The sequence below is a fragment of the Amphiprion ocellaris genome, chromosome 12 (genome assembly GCF_022539595.1).
Source record: "Amphiprion ocellaris isolate individual 3 ecotype Okinawa chromosome 12, ASM2253959v1, whole genome shotgun sequence".
Taxonomy (NCBI): Eukaryota; Metazoa; Chordata; class Actinopteri; family Pomacentridae; genus Amphiprion; species Amphiprion ocellaris.
In genome coordinates, this window is record NC_072777.1 from 15,258,314 (window position 1) to 15,278,840 (window position 20,527).

At 41.3% G+C, this 20,527-nt stretch overlaps 1 protein-coding gene and 1 long non-coding RNA gene across 2 annotated transcripts in view; one reads left to right on the forward strand and one right to left on the reverse strand.

The window, feature by feature from the left end:
* LOC118471411 (uncharacterized) overlaps positions 1-9,136 on the forward strand; it is a 12,526-nt gene extending 3,390 nt beyond the window's left edge. Inside the window, exons 2-3 of the long non-coding RNA XR_008603488.1 lie at positions 3,209-4,665; positions 4,761-9,136. This is a non-coding gene — a long non-coding RNA (uncharacterized LOC118471411). The remainder of the gene's footprint in view (positions 1-3,208; positions 4,666-4,760) is intronic.
* LOC111564587 (exostosin-1) overlaps positions 1-20,527 on the reverse strand; it is a 458,700-nt gene that overhangs the window by 89,999 nt on the left and 348,174 nt on the right. Inside the window, exons 5-6 of the mRNA XM_023264250.3 lie at positions 15,392-15,499; positions 4,767-4,886 (exon numbers count right to left, since the gene is read on the reverse strand). Coding sequence (XP_023120018.1) covers positions 4,767-4,886; positions 15,392-15,499 — 228 coding nt within the window. The remainder of the gene's footprint in view (positions 1-4,766; positions 4,887-15,391; positions 15,500-20,527) is intronic.

Genomic DNA, 20,527 nt, shown 5'->3' on the forward strand with positions numbered 1-20,527 from the left:
TTTGTTTCACACATGGGTCAAAGTTGCTGTTCAGTAATACTCAAACCAGATCAACAAAAACTAAGTCACCAACATGAGCCACATGTCTCTTTAACCAAAGACATTAGGCATGAGTGGAAACACATGAATGCATTTGTAGAACGAGCAAAAAGACAGGATTATGGACCACCTGACAAATCAGGATGGAGCCAAAGCAAAGACATGTACATATGGAAAAAGACTGTAGGAAATTACACTCCAGTCTCGCCTCAATCACATTTAGACGCCCCAGATTGACCTGTTGAAGTGAACTGTGCGTTAGATAATTCACAATTGCAAGAGTTAAGAAAACTACCTGATCAAGTTTGGTCTAATGGTCCCACAGATGTAGGACTAATCAAAGACTTACCACCAATTAAGATAGAAACTAAACCACATCCAAGTATAATTCAGAGACAATATCCGCTTTCAAAAGAAGCCATAGATGGTATCTCACCAGTAATTGAGGAAATGCTTAAAGCAGGAATCTTAAGAGAAATTGATAACCCTATGTGCCTCACACCTATTTTTCCTGTGAAGAAAACTACCTCAAAATGGAGACTAGTACATGATCTACGTGCTGTAAACGAAATAGTACAACCACTCCCAGCAAAAGTTGCTAATCCACACACAATTCTGAATAGCCTGAAATCAACAGACAAATTTTTTAGCGTCATAGATTTGTCTAATGCCTTTTTCTCAGTTCCACTGCACAAAGATTCACAAGGATTATTTGCTTTTAGGTTTAAAAACAAAACCTACACTTACACCAGACTACCACAAGGCTTCACACATAGCCCCACTATGTATTCACAAGCCTTACAGATGTCAATGTCAACCTGTCCTAACCTAACAGGAGGCCAAATGTTACTTTATGTGGATGACATCTTAGTAACAGGAAATTCTCAGGAACAGTGCAAAGAAAACACCTTAGTGGTATTAAAGCACTTATATTTGCAAGGCCATAAAGTCTCACAGCATAAATTACAATGCTGGACAGAAAGTGTCAGATATCTTGGACACATTATATCAGCACAAGGAAAGCAAGTCACTCCAGAAAGAAAAGAAGCAGTGTTGGCAACACCAAAACCAAAAACAAAGCAACAAATGATGTCTTTTCTAGGTCTGTGCAACTTCTGTAGGACATGGATTCCTGACTACTCTAAACTCGCACAGCCATTACAAAATCTTATCTATGGAAAGCAATTGGCTATGAATGCACAAATAGAGTGGACAGATGAGGGAAATAATGCATTTCAACATCTAAAGCAACAATTAGCATCAAGTTCCACTCTCGCCACCCCTAACTACGATAAACCCTTTGCTCTTATGGTTTCAAATAAAGATACACACATGACAGCAGTTCTTACACAGAGAAGTGGTGATAGGCCAAGACCAATAGCGTTTTATTCAAAAAAATTAGATCCAGTAGCTTCCGGACTACCACACTGTGTGCAAGCTTGTGTTGCTATAGCAGAGGCTATACACGCATCAGCAGAAATAGTTCTCTTACACCCACTGACAGTGTATATAGAACATTCAGTTGAAGTTATTCTGCTACAAACACCACTTCCTTTTCTCACAACATCGAGACACTTAGGACTGATTTCAAGGTTACTTTCTCACCCACACATTGTTTTTAAAACATGTAAAACTATCTCAGTCTCACAACTAGTTGCAACACCTGTAGATGGAACATCACATAGTTGCGAGGATCTTATCAAAAGGGAAACAAAACCACGACCTGACATTTCAGAAACACCACAATGTAATCAGAAGCATCTGTTTGTTGACGGCTCAGCACAGAAAGACTGTCATGGGAGGAACAGAGTGGGTTACGCAGTAACCACATCTTCAACAGTGCTCGAAGCAGGAGCCCTCCCTTCCTCTTATTCTGCACAAACAGCTGAACTGCACGCAGTGACTCGTGCATGTAAAATCCCAAAAGGACAAGATGTATGCATATGGACAGATAGCCAATATGTACATGATGCAGTACATCACTTTTCCAGTATTTGGTCCAGACGTGGCTTGACAACGGCCACCGGAAAACCTCTCACACATAGCGCAAAGATGATTGAACTTCTACAAGCTGTATTGCTTCCAAAAAGTCTTTCCCTATGCAAATGTGCTGCACACCAAACAGACGAGTCTGAGATAACAAAAGGAAACAATTTGGCAGATGAAACTGCTAAAGCTGCAGCATTAGCCGAACCTCATTGTGAAAGCAATTTATTAACAATGACCAACATTGATTTTGACATCCTACAGGATGCACAAAAAACAGCTCCTATTGCTGAACAAAAGTCATGGCAAGCCAGAGGAGCAATAACAAAAGATAACATTCTTTACATTGACAACAAACCAATCTTACCAAAATCTCTCCATGCTACGGCAGCATTAGTGAGTCATGGGAAAACCCATGTCTCAACAGGAGGGATGGTTACACTAGTCAATCAACACTATTATGCTATAAATTTCGAATCTTCTGCAAAACAACACATTTCAAAATGCATGATATGCTTAAAACATAACTCACAGGGTAACACAAGACCAAAGAGAGGCAGATTTCCTACACCACCACATCCATTTCACACAATACATATGGATTTTATTGAACTAACTGAATCACGAGAAGGAAAATATGCACTGGTAATAATCTGTGCTTTTTCCAAATGGGTAGAAATATACCCACTAAAGAAAAATGATGCATTGAATACCGCAAAATGCCTAGTCAAACATTACATCCCAACATATGGAGTGCCTAAAGTCATTAGATCTGATAATGGCACGCATTTTGTCAATGAAGTGATCAAGTTAACAGCAGAAGCATTAGGGATTGAATTAAAGAATCATTGTGCATATCACCCACAGAGTGCTGGATTGGTAGAAAGAACAAACGGAACAATTAAGAGCAGACTTAGAAAAACAATGGAGGAGACAGGCAGACCATGGAATGATTGTGTTTGCTTAGTTAAAATGTGGATGAGGATTACCAGAAGTGACACAGGTTTAACACCTTTTGAAGTAGTGTATGGAAGAATATTTCCACTACCACAGTTTAATAATGACCTTGATAAATCTGACAGAGAAACTACACTAGCTGACTACATGAAAAAAAAAAATGCTGAATGACAAAGAAATACAGTCAGCTAACACTGTACCACAAAATCCTATCTCTCACCAACAGAAAGTGAAGCCAGGAGACTGGGTCCTAATCAAGGTGTTCCAGCGACGTAGTTGGAGCGCCCCCAAGTGGGAAGGCCCATATCAAGTATTGTTGACCACACCAACAGCCATAAAAATAGCAGAACGACCATCGTGGATTCATCTGACCCACTGCAAGTTAGTAACCGAGGCAGTCAAAGAGTTGCATAGTGACAGAGACTAGAGTTTCCTATAGGGCAGTCTACTGGACAGTATGCAGGACTAGCCTGATGCGTCTGGGGACACAGACTGATTAGTCTGGCACTATAGGCTAGTGAAGAAATCAACGCGGATGCCTTGGCAGGCCAAACCGCCCTATGTAATCTCTGCAGGTGACTGACCTACAGGTTATTCAACATGAGGTCTGTTCGATCTAAAACTGGCATTGTGGCTCTTATTGCAACATTGACTATTCTGCTACTCTTATTAACAGTACTAGAGACTGAATATGAACGACAGCGAAGAACACATCAACACTCCGGTGACTCAACATGGGAAGAAAACACATGGTATCGTGCTATGAACTGGACTGCATACAGCAGTAATAAGACTAATTGCTATGTTTGCTCACAGGTACCTCACCACACAGGACACTCTGACACACCAAGACCAGCTGTCTGATTGGAGCTTTAGCTCCTGGCTTACTGGTCCCTGGAAAGCTATTCTTCTTCGTATTGGCATAATAATTTTAGCTATACTTATTTTGCTGTGTGCTATTTCTACTTGCATTATTCCATGTATTCGTACTTGCATTACCAGACTTGTTGATTTCAGAGTCTCTGCAGCTCTCGTCCGTTACGATCCATTGCCTCACAAAGACACACCTGGAGGTGTAGACTCGTCAACGGATTCTGAGGGCTCTGAGGCAGAAGACTCCGTTTAGATGAATGTTTAAGTCATGCATATCCTCTATGACGTGTTAACAGAAAACAGAAATGAGTTGTTAATTACTGATATCATGGAAATGTATGTCTTATCCTACCTGTACATTATTGTAAATATCCATGCATTAATGTGATCAACAGGAGGGAATGTTAGGAGATGATTATAGTGCTCACATTATTGTCCACACATTATCACACACCCACATGAGGAACTGGTGCAAACAGTTCCTCCTGCAGACACACGCACACACTCACTCACTCAAGAGTGTGGGACCGCCCCACCCTCTACATTCTTGTACTCTATGCTTTGCTATAAATAAAGGTACAAGGAGCTGCTCAGCGCGTCTCTGCCTCAGAACGTGAGCTGAGCAGGGTGCCCTTGTACAAGAAATCTCTTTGTCTGTGTTTGATCTGTTTCTCTCCTCTCAGTTCTGTGATCCAGGTTGGAGTCAGCCCGCTGGAGGCGGTAATCCTCTGACAATATATATATGTAAAAAACTGACAAGTGATGAAAGATTTCTCTATCATCGGGAACTGATGCATCGCCAGCAGCAATGTACAGTATGGAACAAGACACTGCAGATTGGCTGATTAAATGAAGCTCTCCTGACAAAACTGAATCCACATCTCCCATTATTACCATTTTTGCAGGCTTACCTCCAGAGTCGTTAAGACTATTTTGGCTACAGAGGAGAAGTAGGCATCCCAGAGGAACTGAGTCTGCTGGCGGAGACCCAAGATCCTGTCACGGCCCACAGATCGGATAATGGAGGGAACCTGGAGGAAGAGCCGAGAAAGAAAAGCAAGAGGACAAAAATGACAGTGAGATAGATTAAGTTAGATTTTAAACAATGTTGAGTGAAGAATGAGAATCCGTACTTGAGGAAAAAAAGAGTGACAGGCAGACAGGTGGAGGAAGTGTCGGTAATTGTGTGGACATGCAGAAGAGATTAAGAGGAAACTTCCCTCTCCAGACTCTCCCACCCCCACATCTTCCTCTGTCCATCAAGTAGTTTATCCCCGGGATAGTACGGTAACTCAACCACCTACCGTCCAGCTCTAATACTGTAGTCACACCTTACAGTCAAAATTATTTGGCTTCTACGAGAGGGAACATTGCATATCATACTGTATGTGCTCAAGTACCTGGTCATCAAGACGTCTTGTCCCAAATTTGGTCTATATTTTACTGCATATTCTTTACAATTTTTAATCATATAAAAGTGGATACTTCTAGTATATTTTCTACATACAATGGTGGAAAAAAGTTTTCAGACACCCTTAAAATTTTACACAATCTCAAATATTATCATGGAATATTTGTGGAAAAAATCTTTTTTGTGTTTCAAATGATGTGGCTGCATTAGACAGACACAAACTAAATGCTATTTTTTTGTTTATTGTTTACAAGAAAAACTAACATAACTAAATTCTTGACAGTTTCAATATTTCAGTTCTCAACATTGTCGGTATTAAAGTCAACAAATAACAGAGAACCTAAGATAAATAAACCATCACATCATCAAGTTAATATTTAGTAGTCCTGCCATTAGCACGCATTAGAGCTAATCCTGGCTGGCATGTTCCCCACGAGCCTTTCACACTGTTAAGGGGTAATCTTGTCCCATTCTTCTTGAATTACTGCTTTTAGTTCTCCTAAATTCTTTGGTTTACGCTTTGAAACAGACCTTTTGATAATCCACCACAGATTTTCAATGGGGCTTATGTCTGGGGATTGAGCTGGCCACTATAAAAATTGGATACTGTGCTCCTGAGGCCAAATTCTACTGACCCTGGATGTGTGTCAAAGGGCATTATGTTGTTGAAACATTCTGTTTTGATCTCAAAGGAACAGTGCATGGGTGGAAGGGAACATGTGGGTTTGGAGAAAGGCACAATACTTTGCAAAGTTCAGTGTGCCATCAAAAATGGTGAGATGACCAACACCAGCAGCACTCATGTATCCCCAAACCATGACACTGCCTCCACCATGCTTGAAAGTAGATACATGATGGAGATAATGCTTTGCCTGGCCTTCTGTGTACCCTCACATTAGCAGGAGGAAGATAAAGCAGGAAACTGGACTCATCTGACCACAGAATCTTCTTCCAGTTCCTGGCTGTCCAGTTCTTGTGTGCTTGGGTTCAACGACGCCGGGCTAACCTCTGTTTCTCATTGATCAGCTGCTTCTTGACAGCCTTGTAGGACCTTTAGCAATGATCTAAAAGTTGGCCACGTACAGTGTGGGTGGAACACTGGACACCAGCTTGGTTTAACCACTGCTGCTGAAGCTCCTGTGATGGCATTTAGTGGTTTTCCCTGCACACTCGGCTCAGGATGCAGTTCTTTCTTGCTGAAGAAACCCTTGGATGCCCAAATCTTGGCTTGTCTTCCAAGCTATTGGTTCGTCTGTATTTCTGCAGTGTATCCAACTGCTGAAGGACTGCATCTGCACTTCCTGGCTATCTGGCGGCAGTTAGGTTCCTTGTTTTAGCCATTTTTGTCTCTGAAGAACTTTCAGATGTGCTGGCTTTATACAGACACGAAGTACGGCAACAACAATTGTGTCTTTCAATAACAAACACGACTTTCATTCGTAGATCACTGGTACCAAAAAGACCCAATACTCAAAATTTCCCATGTATTTTTTATGGAATACAAGTTACTAATGGCTTTTTAAGGATTTTTTTAGTATTTTGGCTGTGACTGTACTATAATGAATTACCCCTGAAGACCTAAGAGTGATTCTTAATGCCATATTTCACAAATGCATGGGGTGTCCGAAAACAATTTACCACCACTGTACAAGATCTTTCTTTTTCAGTGAGCGTGGTCAGTTTTCCAAAAGCCAAAGACTGATTTATAATTTAGAGTAATATAAAGCAGAGAAAAAGATCAGACATCAAGTTTCCACTTTCAGTTGTTATTCCAGGAAAAATTACACCTGCATGATGGTAGCATTGTATTATAAGCCCCTTTCCAGACATGTTGTTTTGACTTTTCTGTAAAAGTCACAATCTCACTAGGTCAGACCTGGTGACATTTCCATATCACATTCAACATGGCATAGGTCAGAACTGCAGGCTTTGGGATTAACAGATATGCACACACAAACAGCGTACTTTGAGGTGTGTTGAATGACTTATAGAGGGATTTTTTTTTTCTCATTTCTGCACCAATAATGGTTCAACAACATCACAGAGAGCCATCTCAGACAGGTTGCATGTCAGAAAACACCTGTCTCATTCTCTTTGCTTGCTAATTTCCTCTATTTCAAACTGAAATGTTCACAGGAATAAAACCAATCCAGGTTTTGCCAAAACATTGACAGAAGTGGAAATTCAATTTGTTGCTTCGAGCTGTTTGTAGGAGTCTTTACTCTAAATGTATTAAACACCTGTAGCATTAAACAGCAGCAGGATCCATGTGAGTGTCTCCAAAGAGAGAGTTGTGTGCATTTACAGTCACCATACACTTCATTAATTATTCATACATGATTTCCCCACATTGATCCGCATCTAACAATAAGTTTCACTGTGAACTTTTCTTCACCTCAGACAGGTGAGCTGTCACACAGAGTCAGTCTATCAGCTGCAGTTAAATCATTTGTTACACAGCAGCTGTCCTCAGGTTGACTCCTGAGCTCCATCACAGCTGTCAGGTAGTGGTTAGATAATCATCACACAGAATTTTCAGTGGAAATTTTAAATTACTTAAAGTTAATATTTTTGGATAGCTGAATAAGCTGCTTTGAATTTAGATTTACGCTTTTGTTTATAGTGCATCATTGTGTGTTATACATCACTTTATGTTCAGTCCAAACTGGCATTAATGTCAAATACTGTACAGGTATTGTGTGTCTATCACTGTGGTGCGTTTGTCTGAAAGAAGCTGAATGAAGCCATGAGGAACATTAATGTATACTACCTTTCAAAAGTTTGGGGTCACCCAGGCAATTCCATGTTTTCCATCAAGTCACATTTTTATTCCTGTGTTAACATAATTGCCAAAGGGCTTTCTAATCATCAGTTAGCCTTTCAACACGATTAGCTAACACAATGACCCCAAACTTATGAATGGTAGTGTATAAGTATTGTATATCTGAATGACAGAAAACTGTCACTTTAACAGACTGATGAAGCAGCAATGCGATGTATCGCATGTCTAAAAAGGGCTAAAGGTTTAGATTTTAGTGAAGAAGCAGTTTTTCATCTCTGTGAAGGTAAAGCAACTTTCTATTACCCTTACATTGTCTCAACAAGTTATTACAAGTTGGTCATTTATTTAATTTGAATGGATATCAAATTAAATAACCTTGCAATGGACATGTACCAACAAACAGTGCTGATCTGCTATAGCGGCCAAAATATCTTGTTCCTAGTGTGCCAGCGGAAAATCGAGGTCCCAGCTCACCTCGACATGGAAAATATGAACAGCTGGCTTGTGGATTGTAAGAGTAACACTCTCAGGGGGAGGCAGTGAAGAGATAAAATCAAGGGATACGATGATCCTGACCAGGGAGCTAAACATTTAGATAAGCCAGGAAGTGAGATAGCAGGATGCTGCCTTGATGCTCAGTTTGGAAACATTTTTTTAAAAAGCCTTCTGGATGAGGTCAGACATGACCTACAGTATGCTGCCCCACTCAGCCTGACAACGAAGCTGTAAAGGGAATAAGCAGGCTTTCAGCCAGTGTTTCTGAAGAGTCTCATTGGCCCTTGAGAGAGTATGGTGGATCTGGAGCCCAGGACCCGTCTGGTGTTTTGGCCACAGCAACAAAAACCTCTTCACTGAACGATATAGTGCCAACCTGTCGGACGTGGCTAGTGGAATAGTCACTGCGGCCTAAAAGAGGAACAGTGACTTGTGATTGTCAGGTGATTGAAACACTGGTCTCTATCCAGGAGAAGGATGAGAAGTTTTGATTAAAGAGTCCTGAGCTGCTTGGTTCCATCTCACATGATACAACCAAAGAGCTCTCATCTTACTGGGATTTGTGAAGCCTAATAAAGCCGCTCAGAGTGACAGTAAGCCTCTAACTGATGTTTTCATTGAGAAACACCAATTTTCACAAGGATTATGTCTCATACAATAATGCCTTTGTGGTTCCTGTTGCAAGAGGAAACTGATCCCTCCATTCATTTAATTGAGACAACCACACTGGCATGGCAAGAAAGTGCAGGGACATCAAGCAAATATGTAACTCCACAACACTTAGTTTCATGTTTTCCATCTATCCTTCCATTATCTATACACCGCTTAATCCTCACTAGGGTCGCGGGGGGGGCTGGAGCCTATCCCAGCTGACTCGGGCGAAGGCAGGGGACACCCTGGACAGGTCACCAGTCTGTCGCAGGGCTACATACAGAGACAAACAATCACTCTCACATTCACACCTACGGGCAATTTAGAATGATCAATTAACCTCAGCATATTTTTGGACTGTGGGAGGAAGCCGGAGTACCCGGAGAAAACCCATGCATGCACAGGGAGAACATGCAAACTCCATGCAGAAAGATCCCGGGAAAGCCGGGACGCAAACCAGGGATCTTCTCGCTGCAAGGCGAAAGTGCTAACCACTACGCCACTGTGCAGCCCTAGTTTCACGTTTTCTCAAACAAAATAACTGTTGTAACTTTTCATAGAAGTAAAATACATCTGTGACATATAATTATCATTACTACATATTAAGACACTGCAGGATTCTGGAGTCTGTACAATGATGTAAGTGCACCATACCCAGGATGCCTAACAACCACAGTCACACTAACTTGTCATACGGAGCTCTCTATCAACTTGTCATGCCAAACCAGGATTTCTGAATCTAGCTAAGAGTGGGCTTACATGAAAGATGTGGTGTTGGAACCAGATGACCAATCAAAAACATGGACAAGTCTGGAGTTATGTGTCACAAGAACAATAAATTACATAATCTTAATCTAAAATCCTAAAGCAATATGAAGAATTTAAAACTACAATACAGGTTAAAAGCAACACCATACTGCTGCAGCCAAAGCAGGATGGAAAGCTGACAAGTAACTGCAGATTGTGTGAATGTGTATGTTATGTGCATTCCATTATATGTGCTACTTAGTTATAGTCTATTATTATGATGTGCAAACAGTATTAGCCGTATTCTTTCAACTCAAACTGACAAGTAGGCTTACTGCAAATGTTATAAGTTCAACACATACAAGGCTTTAGTGCTTCAATCAGTCTGTGTTTTAGGATTATATCTCTATATTTCAGGCTTACAGGACAATGTAATTAAAAATAAAGCATGGAAGAGTGGAGTTTCTCCAACTGAGAATCTATACATTTCATGTCACTCATCAGAGAAACAAAAGGGTTTAGATGGATGTCGACACTCTTGCCTTCCCAGGAGACCCTACATGCTGAGCTCCTCTGGATCTGCTGCAAATTGTGATGCCATTTTCCAAAAGAATTGATTAGTCATTAGGTGGCTGTTTTCATAGGTGTTGATGTGTTATCGGGAACAAAAGCTGCTCCGGAGTAGATTTGGTGTTCAAGAAGTGAACCACCATCATAAAAAACCGAGAGATAAACCTGAAGTTACCTCACTAACCCAAACTCTTCCTCCATAGTACAGGTCTCTGGTGTCTGAAAAGGCTTCAAACTTACACTACCGGTCAAAAGTTTGGGGTCATCCAGACAACCCTTTTCCATGAAAACACAAACTTTTATTCATCTACTAACATAATTGCACAAGGATTTTCTAATCATCAATTAGCCTTTCAACACCATTAGCTAACACAATGTAGCAATAAAACACAGGAGTGATGGTTGCTGGAAATGTTCCTCTGTACCTCTATGGAGATATTCCATTAAAAATCAGCCATTTCCAGCTAGAATAGTCATTTACCACATTAGCAATGTCTAGAGTGTATTTCTGAATACTTTAATGTTATCTTCATTGAAAAGAAACTGCTTTTCTTTCAAAAATAAGGACATTTCTAAGTGACCCCAAACTTTTGAACGGTAGTGTATCTAACTGCTTCTCAAACTGGACCTACTACACTGCTTTTCATGTTGCATGAGCACTTGTAAACCTCGCATTGTCTTTAATGCTTTGCTGATTTCTATGTGAATATTTTTAAACAAATTTGGACTGAAACTGACAGCTCAGCGAATCTGTTAGAAAACAGCGACCAGGAGTTACCAATTATGCATCCAAGTTATGCTAATCTAATAGAAACACAAGTAACAGTTACAGTGCAGAATATTTCTGTTGTCAATAAGCTCACATTCGCTACAGACTCAACACAGGTGGCTGAGCTGCTGCTGACGTCACTGATCCGTCCACAGCAGCGCAGGCTTTAATTGTTCAGCTCTCTGAGGTGGAATATAAACAACACCAATCAAATCAGTTCCATTCTCTTCCCCTCGATTGACTCTAATAGTGTTTATGTTTCACAGCAGGGGCATTTTGTGTGCGTGCACATGTTTGTGTGAATGCCTGGCTGTGTGCGTGTTGTGCACATCTCCTCTCCACGGGGGGAAACAGAAACTCTACATATTAAACAGGCAGGTACTGCAGTTCTCAGTGATGTAATTGAAAGTAATGAGATTCAACTCTCTCAGCAGGCGTTAGAGCTCCGATGTTGTGCTGAACAGTGAGCGCCGTTGTGAGTGTGTGTGTTTGTAACTGGAAAAAAAAAGGAAAGACAAAGAGGGCACGCATCCAGGATCTGTTTACCAACTAAAAAAAATGTGGTTGTTTGATGTTATATTTTTCATGAGACTTATAGCTGCTGTCATTTAGTCTAAATAAATGAATATTTCTGTTAAAGATGTTAGCTGTGCAACAAACCCCAAACCCTGAGGCTAAGGCGTCTTTTCTGATGCTTCCCTTCCGTTTTGCTCCTGCCACCTCGCCAGCTGTCTCACTACTGCAGGAAACAAATTAAACAGCTCCAAGGTGTCCTCAAAGTCTAGGAAACTTTGTTTTATGAAACCTATCACAGTCTCAGTCTACTAAGTCGCTTGACTAGTAAACTTACACGTTTAGAAAAACACACTGTGACATTCGTGAGGAGGAGGGATTTGTCCACTGATTAGGGAACTGCATTTCTAATGATTAAACATGCATTTTAGGTGTAAGTTTAATTTCAATCAAATCCATTATGACAAGACTATTTTAGGACTACTAAGAGCAATCAAAAGCCACTGAAAACATACACACTACCGTTAAAAAGTTGGAGGTCACTTAAAAATGTCCTTATTTTTGAAAGAAAAGCTGATTTTTTTTTCAATGAAGATAACGTTAAATTATTCAGAAATACAGTCTAGACATTTTTAATGTGGTAAATGATTATTCTAGCTGGAAACAAACATATTTAGGTGACGATATTTGGTGTCTGTACATAACGTACACATCCATAACACACGCCTGTGCTCAGCACAAGGTCATTTTGTTGGTGGGTACATCTATTTTTAATGGCCACATTCTATGTTGTTTCTGCCACAGTATTTTTCAAGATTTCATCTGTCGGAAATGATACAACAACTGAGCACCTTTGGTGGAGTACAGCGCTCTCTCAGTGCTTTTCTTATTTAACTAATGCTTTCTGCTTTTGACACCCCACATAGAAAAAATAAATGTAAGAATATGAAAAATGTCAGGCCCAGTGTTGTATGGTCATGATTGGGCCATTTATTTTCTAAGAACATTCATCATGTCCAGTCTTCCTTTCTTTGCTTTCTCCAAGTAATTTCTTTTTAACATACAAGAAAGAAAAAAGAGTGGAATATTTAACCACCTTCCACAGACATTTCACCAAACTGCAGTATTAAAGTGAGCCATAGTTTTTATGCTGTATGTTCAGATGTGGCAGGTAAGTGAGTGTGCACATACACATGAGGAAAAAGTGAGCATAGCAGTCATCTTACTTTTTATTTTATCATCAGGTTTTATGCTGAAAACCTTTCAACCTGTGTCCCTGTCCCTGCATTGTTAATATCTAATCTGTAAATGTCTGCATGCAGACCAGGAAAATTCATGGAAAAAAGCTTGTTTTTGTTCAGTCTGTAATAAATGTGAACACCCTCAGTGTCCCCGTCAAAACATATTCATCACTTCACACATATTATCTTACCCAACAATTAGCATGCTTTAGAAATTGATTTGTTTTGTTGCGGGGAACGAACCAAACAACAAACCGTCTGACAACAATGTGTTATTTTGGGTCTCAGTCATGTTAACTGATTTGGAAAAAAAATATTAAATAAAGGCTTCTTTATTTGATCTAAAAGCCAAATTTGTAATATTTTTAATGATGGATGTCTGCTACTTTGTGTTTTATGGAGAAAAAAGTAATTATCATCATTGCTAGGCACTGATAGAAAGCTGACAGGGAATCAGAGACACAATTAAGACAGACACATTTAGCCTGAGACACACACACACACACACACACACACACACACACACACACACACACACACACACACACACACACACACACACACACACACACACACACACACACACACACACACACACACACACACACACACACACACACACACACACGAGGTCCAGGTGTTGGTACAGGCCATGCAGGTGACACGCAGTAATGCCGAGAGTAATTAGAGAAGGTAAATATCACCAGCTCAGCCTGCTGATGTAATTAAAGGGGACAGAAGACAATTGAATTGTAAAATAATCCATCATTGATAAAAATAGGAGGTGTGTGACTGTGAATATCACAGCTGTCACATCTGAAAAAAAAATACTAAGAGCCACATGACTGCAATTAGATTTTTCCCACCTTCTATCAGTTGAACTCAGTGTGGACACATCATGTGCTGACTGGCCCCACTCATGGCAAGAGTCTGGCTGAGATTCTCAAAAATATATCAGATGGGTTTAATTAAAAGTTTTTTTCTTCCTATCTGATTCCTTTGACAGTAAGTGTCCGTTGATTCGTGTCTATGTGAGTGTTTAATTAAGATTTTTTATTTATTTATTTTTTTTTAATTATTATTTTGGGGTTGTGGGGGGCTGGAGTCTATCCTAGGTGACTTGGTGACTCTGGAGAGGTCACCAGTCTATCACAGGGCTAGATATACAGACAAACAATCACACTCTCATACATGTCTATGGACAATTTTAGAGTCATCAATTAAGCTGAGCATGTTTTTAGGCTGTCGGAGAAAGCCTGAGTACCCGGAGAAAACCTACGCATGCACAGGGAGAACATGCAAACACCATGCAGAAAGATCCTGGGAAGGCCGGGACGTGAACCAGGGATCTTCTAGCTGCAAGATGAAAGTGCTAACCACCAAGCCACTGTGCCCTCTCAAACATCTTGCAACTGGAATTTTACATGAAAGAGTGGTCCAAATTTTCACCAAGCTGATGCCAAAAACACCTGTCAAAGAGGTGGACAATTATACAAAACACCTGCAAGAAGTAATTTTTGTTAAATGGGCAAAAGATTGCATGTGATGCCAAGGGATTAGCTAATTTTTACACAGAGAAATATGACATCTATTGATATTTTTCTTTAAAAAAATCATAGAAAAGGTTAATTTTCCATTTGGTAATATTCAGGTAAATCATCTTTATCTAGCATTGTCCAGATATATTAAAAATAGCCATCATTTTCCATTAGATGTGCTTATTTTTTTCACATGACTGTGTGCTTCCCTGGAACAAAGCTTTTTAGTGAGTGTATTGAAGAAATAGCACACACTCTGGCAGTGTCTCAAACTGCATATATCATTTGGATAAAAGTGCTTAAATAGAAATCAAGCTGATTAAACTGGCGCGGCAGCTCTGTTTGACAACAGCAGCCTATAGTACATTAACGCCACATATCTGTTTCCACACATTTCTGATCTATGTAGTTTGCTTCTACATTTAAATCAGGCCCAGCTGGGTCTTTGTGGTTGCCCCAGGAGATCTGGAGCAGAGATGACAATTATAACTGGGAAGATGTTGGCTTTTCAACACCCAGACACTGAATTAGCCGCTGCTGAAAGGCCAGATTTTATCTGTTGATGCTGTACAGAGTGAGAAAGGTTTGCCCTCTTTATCCAGACTAGCTCTTACATTTCCATCCATCTGTTGGTTGTTACTGTATCATAATTAATAACGCTTTTTTGACCTATCAATCCCTTTGTGTCCCTTCTTTCAATATTTGCTTTATAGTATTTTTTATCCTTTCAATCTCCCTATTCTTGCTCTAAAACCCATAAATTCCTCCAACCATCCATCCAAAGTCCCATCATTTCATTTTTCAGTATTTTTCTCGTACCTGTAACAGCAGTCGCTCATCTCCAATAATGGCAGCTTTCCTCCAATCAATCACTTCAGAGAAGGGAAGCTCCCAGCCGTTACTCAAAATAACTGGAATACAGGCGGCCTGCGAAGAAAACATGGAAGGAAAGATCAGTAACAAGAAATCATTCAAGGCTGGAGTTGAAAAAATGATGGGCAGAAAATGATCTCCACTTAATTATCGGTACAGAGAGCTGTTGTTAACGTAGCAATCACATTATCTAATATATTCATAAACGCCAATGAGTCCAGATTTATTTTTGAGGAATAATAGTAAAGCTTCAAATCAACACACTGTCAGAAAGCACATAAGGAAAGTCTTTGGATTGTTGAAAATTTTAGATTCACTTACAGCTGCAGGGGGCAGAAACCATGTCTCTGTTCTATGACAATCCCACAGTAAGAGTTAGTGCCCTCCATCTAACCTATTGCACCAACATATCCAACACTGGGATTGGCATAAATCTGCTATCATGACCAACATTTCCTAAACCCTGAAAAGAAAGCCAGGGGGAGGTGCAAAAGGCCCAGTTTTCTTGTCAGATCACTTCAATAAAGTTAAGCTAAAAGAAAGGTTAATATGGAATTTTTCACCAATGACATCAAAACTATGCTGCCTACCCTAAATTTATACTGTGTGCAGATTTGAGGAGTACCAAAATACATGGGATAAAGTTACATAATAGGAGCCACCGTCTTTAGTGACATTTACAGTATAAACAAGAAACGCACTCAGAGAGTGCAGTACTCCACCATGGGTGTTCATTGCCACATATGGCATTGTCAGAACTGCAGCATTTTATTATTTTTTTTTTTTTTACAAATGCAGCATTTGTTTGTTAGTTATTGATCAGAAATAACGGGACCATAGAATGTGGCCATTTAATATAGATGTACCTACAAACAAAATGGCCTTGCACTGAGCACATGCTGTGTTATGCATGTGTATATTATGTATGAATACCATATTGTTACGGGGGGGGGGAGCAGGAGAACCCAAGCGCAGACACACAGAACTGGCCGACAGGTGAATAACAGAAAGAGATTTATTTAACCAACAACTGAACCAATACATTAATGGGGAACTGAACTGGGGGAACAGAACTAAACCAACTACTAGAACTCTATGAATACAAAAACGGAAGTTTACAAAACTGAACTGAATTAACAAAACTAAGCTGGGTAGGGGTACTCACGATATGGGGAAACTGAAAACCGAGGGGGAAAACAGGCTGGGGAAAATCCATGAATAAGTCGGAGCAAACAGAGTCCAAGAAGGGGAAATCCAGGAGGGGAGAGACAAGCAGAGTCTATGGGGCTGAAGCAGTCCAGAGGTGGCAGGCTTGGTGGGGAGAAACAGAATCCAGGAGGACAACAAAGTCGATGATCCGACGGGGACTGAGTGAATGCACAGGGCTTAAATAGGTGGAGGTGAAGTGGAGAACAGGTGAACAGAGTGAACTAATTACTGCAGCTGATGTGCATTACAGCAATAAGTAAAGTGCAGGCAGGTGAGTGAGACAAGGGAGGCAGACAGACAGACGCAGAGACCAACAGACACAAACAGAGGTAGCCAGAGGGACAAGACAAGGAGAGAGACAACAGGGAGAGAGGGTTTGGAAGGAGGGACAAAACAAAGTGTCCAGAAGAGTCTGAGGGGGCTCTGAGGCATGCTAAAACAAATAAGTCCAACACCAAAAACAGACAGTCCAAAAGCTGGTCAAAGACGAGACGAGGCCGTTCCAGAGGGCAGCCCGACATGGGGACCCTCGGGAGGCCGGCAGCGGTGGGCGACACCTCGGGCGGCCAGGCTGGAGGCCAACCTAGGAACCAGATCAGGCAAAGGTGGGACCCCTCTGAAGGCTCAGGAGCAGGGGACCGACGAAGGGGGAACACCTCTGGTGGCCGGGCTGGGGACCGACGAAGGCGAGACCCCTCTGGAGGCTCAGGAGCAGAAGTGGCCACTGCGGACGGAGGCTTATCAGCTCAGTAAGGCAGGAAAGTCTTTATGCTGCGGAATTTGTTCTCAGCCTCCAGCTGGACAGTCTCTTGGCCGGGGATCTGTCGGCAGACCCCAGCTTAATTGCTCTGCTGGGAGGATCATCAGCAGATCCTGGCTGGTTCCAATAGGAGGTGGCGTCGACCCACTCGGGAACTGAGGCAGCGAGCCCCTCGGGGACAGCTGAGGTGACTGAGGCGGCGTCATCGAGCCCATCGGGGACGGGTGAGGCGGTGTCAGCGACCCCCTCGGAGACGGGTGAGGCGGTGGGACTTCAGCGACCCCCTCAGAGACGGGTGAGGAGGCGGGACTTCAGCGACGCTGAGGACCGGCGAGGTCTGGGTGCCGGGGAGATCTGGTGTCCCCTAGAGCCACACTTCCTGCGGCGAGGCTTCCTCTCAGGTGGCTCAATTGACAGCTGGGGGGCAGGTTCTGGGAGGTTGCTGAGTTGTGAGGGAGAAGCGCTAACAAGTGGTAAGCTAGAGGAGCAAATGAGGAGTCAATTGACATACTAGCAGGAGGGTGGCTAACTGATGGACTAGCAAGCAGACTGGCAGGCTGAGTGCAGGTAGGATATGTGACTGTGATAGGAAGGGTCACGTAACGTATGGGAGAGTTCAGGAACTCTAGAATATGGTTCAGCAGGTGGATCATTAACCAGGGCATCCGGGAGGCCGCCCTGCGACCCCAAGACACAATTTTATCTCTGTCCTCCTGACCTCGAGCCTTCTTCCACTCACACCAACACTCAAACAGGAGGTGGTAATATTCATGGTTCTCCTCACAAGTAAAAAAAATGTCAAGGGGGTTTGGTGATAGGTCAGAGCCAGTCTGAGAGCCTGCTGGGTTCAATTCTGGTTGGATCATACTGTTACGGGGGGAGAAGCAGGAGAACCCAAGCGCAGACACACAGAACTGGCCGACAGGTGAAAAACAGAAAGAGATTTATTTAACCAACAACTGAACCAATACGTCAATGGAGAACTGAACTGGGGGAACAGAACTAAACCAACTACTAGAACTCTATGAATACAAACACGGAAGTTTACAAAACTGAACTGAATTAACAAAACTAAGCTGGGTAGGGGTACTCACGATATGGGGAAACTGAAAACCGAGGGGAAAAACAGGCTGGGGAAAATCCATGAATAAGTCGGAGCAAACGGAGTCCAAGAAGGGGAAATCCAGGAGGAGGGAGACAAGCAGAGTCTATGGGGCTGAAGCAGTCCAGAGGTGGCAGGCTTGGTGGGGAGAAACAGAATCCAGGAGGACAACAAAGTCGATGATCCGACGGGGACTGAGTGAATGCACAGGGCTTAAATAGGTGGAGGTGAAGTGGAGAACAGGTGAACAGAGTGAACTAATTACTGCAGCTGATGTGCATTACAGCAATCAGTAAAGTGCAGGCAGGTGAGTGAGACAAGGGAGGCAGACAGACAGACGCAGAGACCAACAGACGCAAACAGAGGTAGCCAGAGGGACAAGACAAGGAGAGAGAGACAACAGGGAGAGAGATGACAAACAGAAAGAAATACAAAAGAGACAGATGACCAAGACAGGAGGAAGAAGGGAGAAGAAAGAAAAGAGGAAGAAAGAGAAGGAAGGGCAGGAGCTAGAGAAGGATCATAACACATATTGTGTTACCTAAATATATGGCGGGCAGCAGGAGTTGATGGGACTCAAAAGTCACCCCCACAAGTTAATCAACTGTTCCTTGTATCATTTCTGGTCTTCACTTGTAGTCATAGTTTCAGTCACACTGTGCCGCTATCTCGCAATGATACAAAAATCTTTAAGAAATCCGTAGAGCCAGACTATAAGCCACATCACTGCCAAAATCTAATCAGTTGGTCCTTGTGTCATTTCTGACTTTCTCTAAAAATTTCATCCAAATCTGTTTGTCCATTTTTGAGTAATGTCGCTAACAGACAGACATATCAACGCTGATCATCACATAAGTCTGCTGCATTCCTTGGCGGAATAATTACATTAAAAGGCATGTATACATAATTCTATAACCTGTAATGAAAAACCTTTAAAAAATAACCCTTCCAAAACTGGTTATGTGTTTGTACTTGTTTTAGAAGAATCAATACGATCCTCACTGGATCCTACTTTGAATACAAGTTATTGTTTGCGATTACTAATTTATCTTTATTTTAGATCAGCAGCAGCTGCTGTAATAAATCTTTCTTTCAGAGAACAGTTTTTCTTATGAGAAACAGAACAAATAAAGAAAGAAATATTATTTTAAACTGTTTACAAGATTTTGCAGCTTGAGTGAATGAGAACAGTCCTAGTGGCAAACCAAATCTAAGCACAAGTTTAAAGTAGAGCACTGGGAGGATCAGCTTTTTAGTCTTTTTTGTTCGTTCACTCAGAGATTTATCCCCTTTGGTAGTTTCCGTTTCTTTAGACACTTTCAGTGTGTTCCTAGTAAGTTTTTCAGAAACAAATAGAGTTGCCAAAAAGATTAAGAACATAATAAAGTGCATTTATTTATTTTCCAGTCTGTCTCAGTATGAGGAGGATTCATTTATGTGACTTCATTCATTAGGAGCTATTTTCTCTCCCCCCCAGGAGCTCTCTGTGTTGCTGTAAATTCATTTTATGAAGAGGTTCTTCAAACTGTTCATCATCTCGTGGTTAATAGAGAGGAGTTGATTTGCACTCCACTGCACTATTAAACTGTGGTTAAAGTGAAAATACTATATTTTCTGGCTAATTTCTTTCATTTCATGTATTTTATGCCTCATCTAGAAGCTTGTGTTGTCATTTATTATATTCAGAGCTAAAATTATATAGCAGGCAATTAAGTAACAGTTATGGGGATTAAACAAAACCTGTTTCTCATCTAAGAAAGCAGGTTTTATAAAGAATACTATTTTAGCTGTCACATTTTCTCAGCACTATTGATTTTATTGAATGGTCAAGGGGCAAATAGAAATGGACAAGTCCAGTTCTGCATGTGTTTCCCATTCTAAATGGTTGTGCTGTCTTGCGGAGGCCTTTCCTGTAAATCCCTGCAAGGCTTTTGTAGTTTCATAATGTTCTAAATAGTAATAATATTATTTTATGTTTCAACGAATAAAACTTACACTACCATTCAAAAGT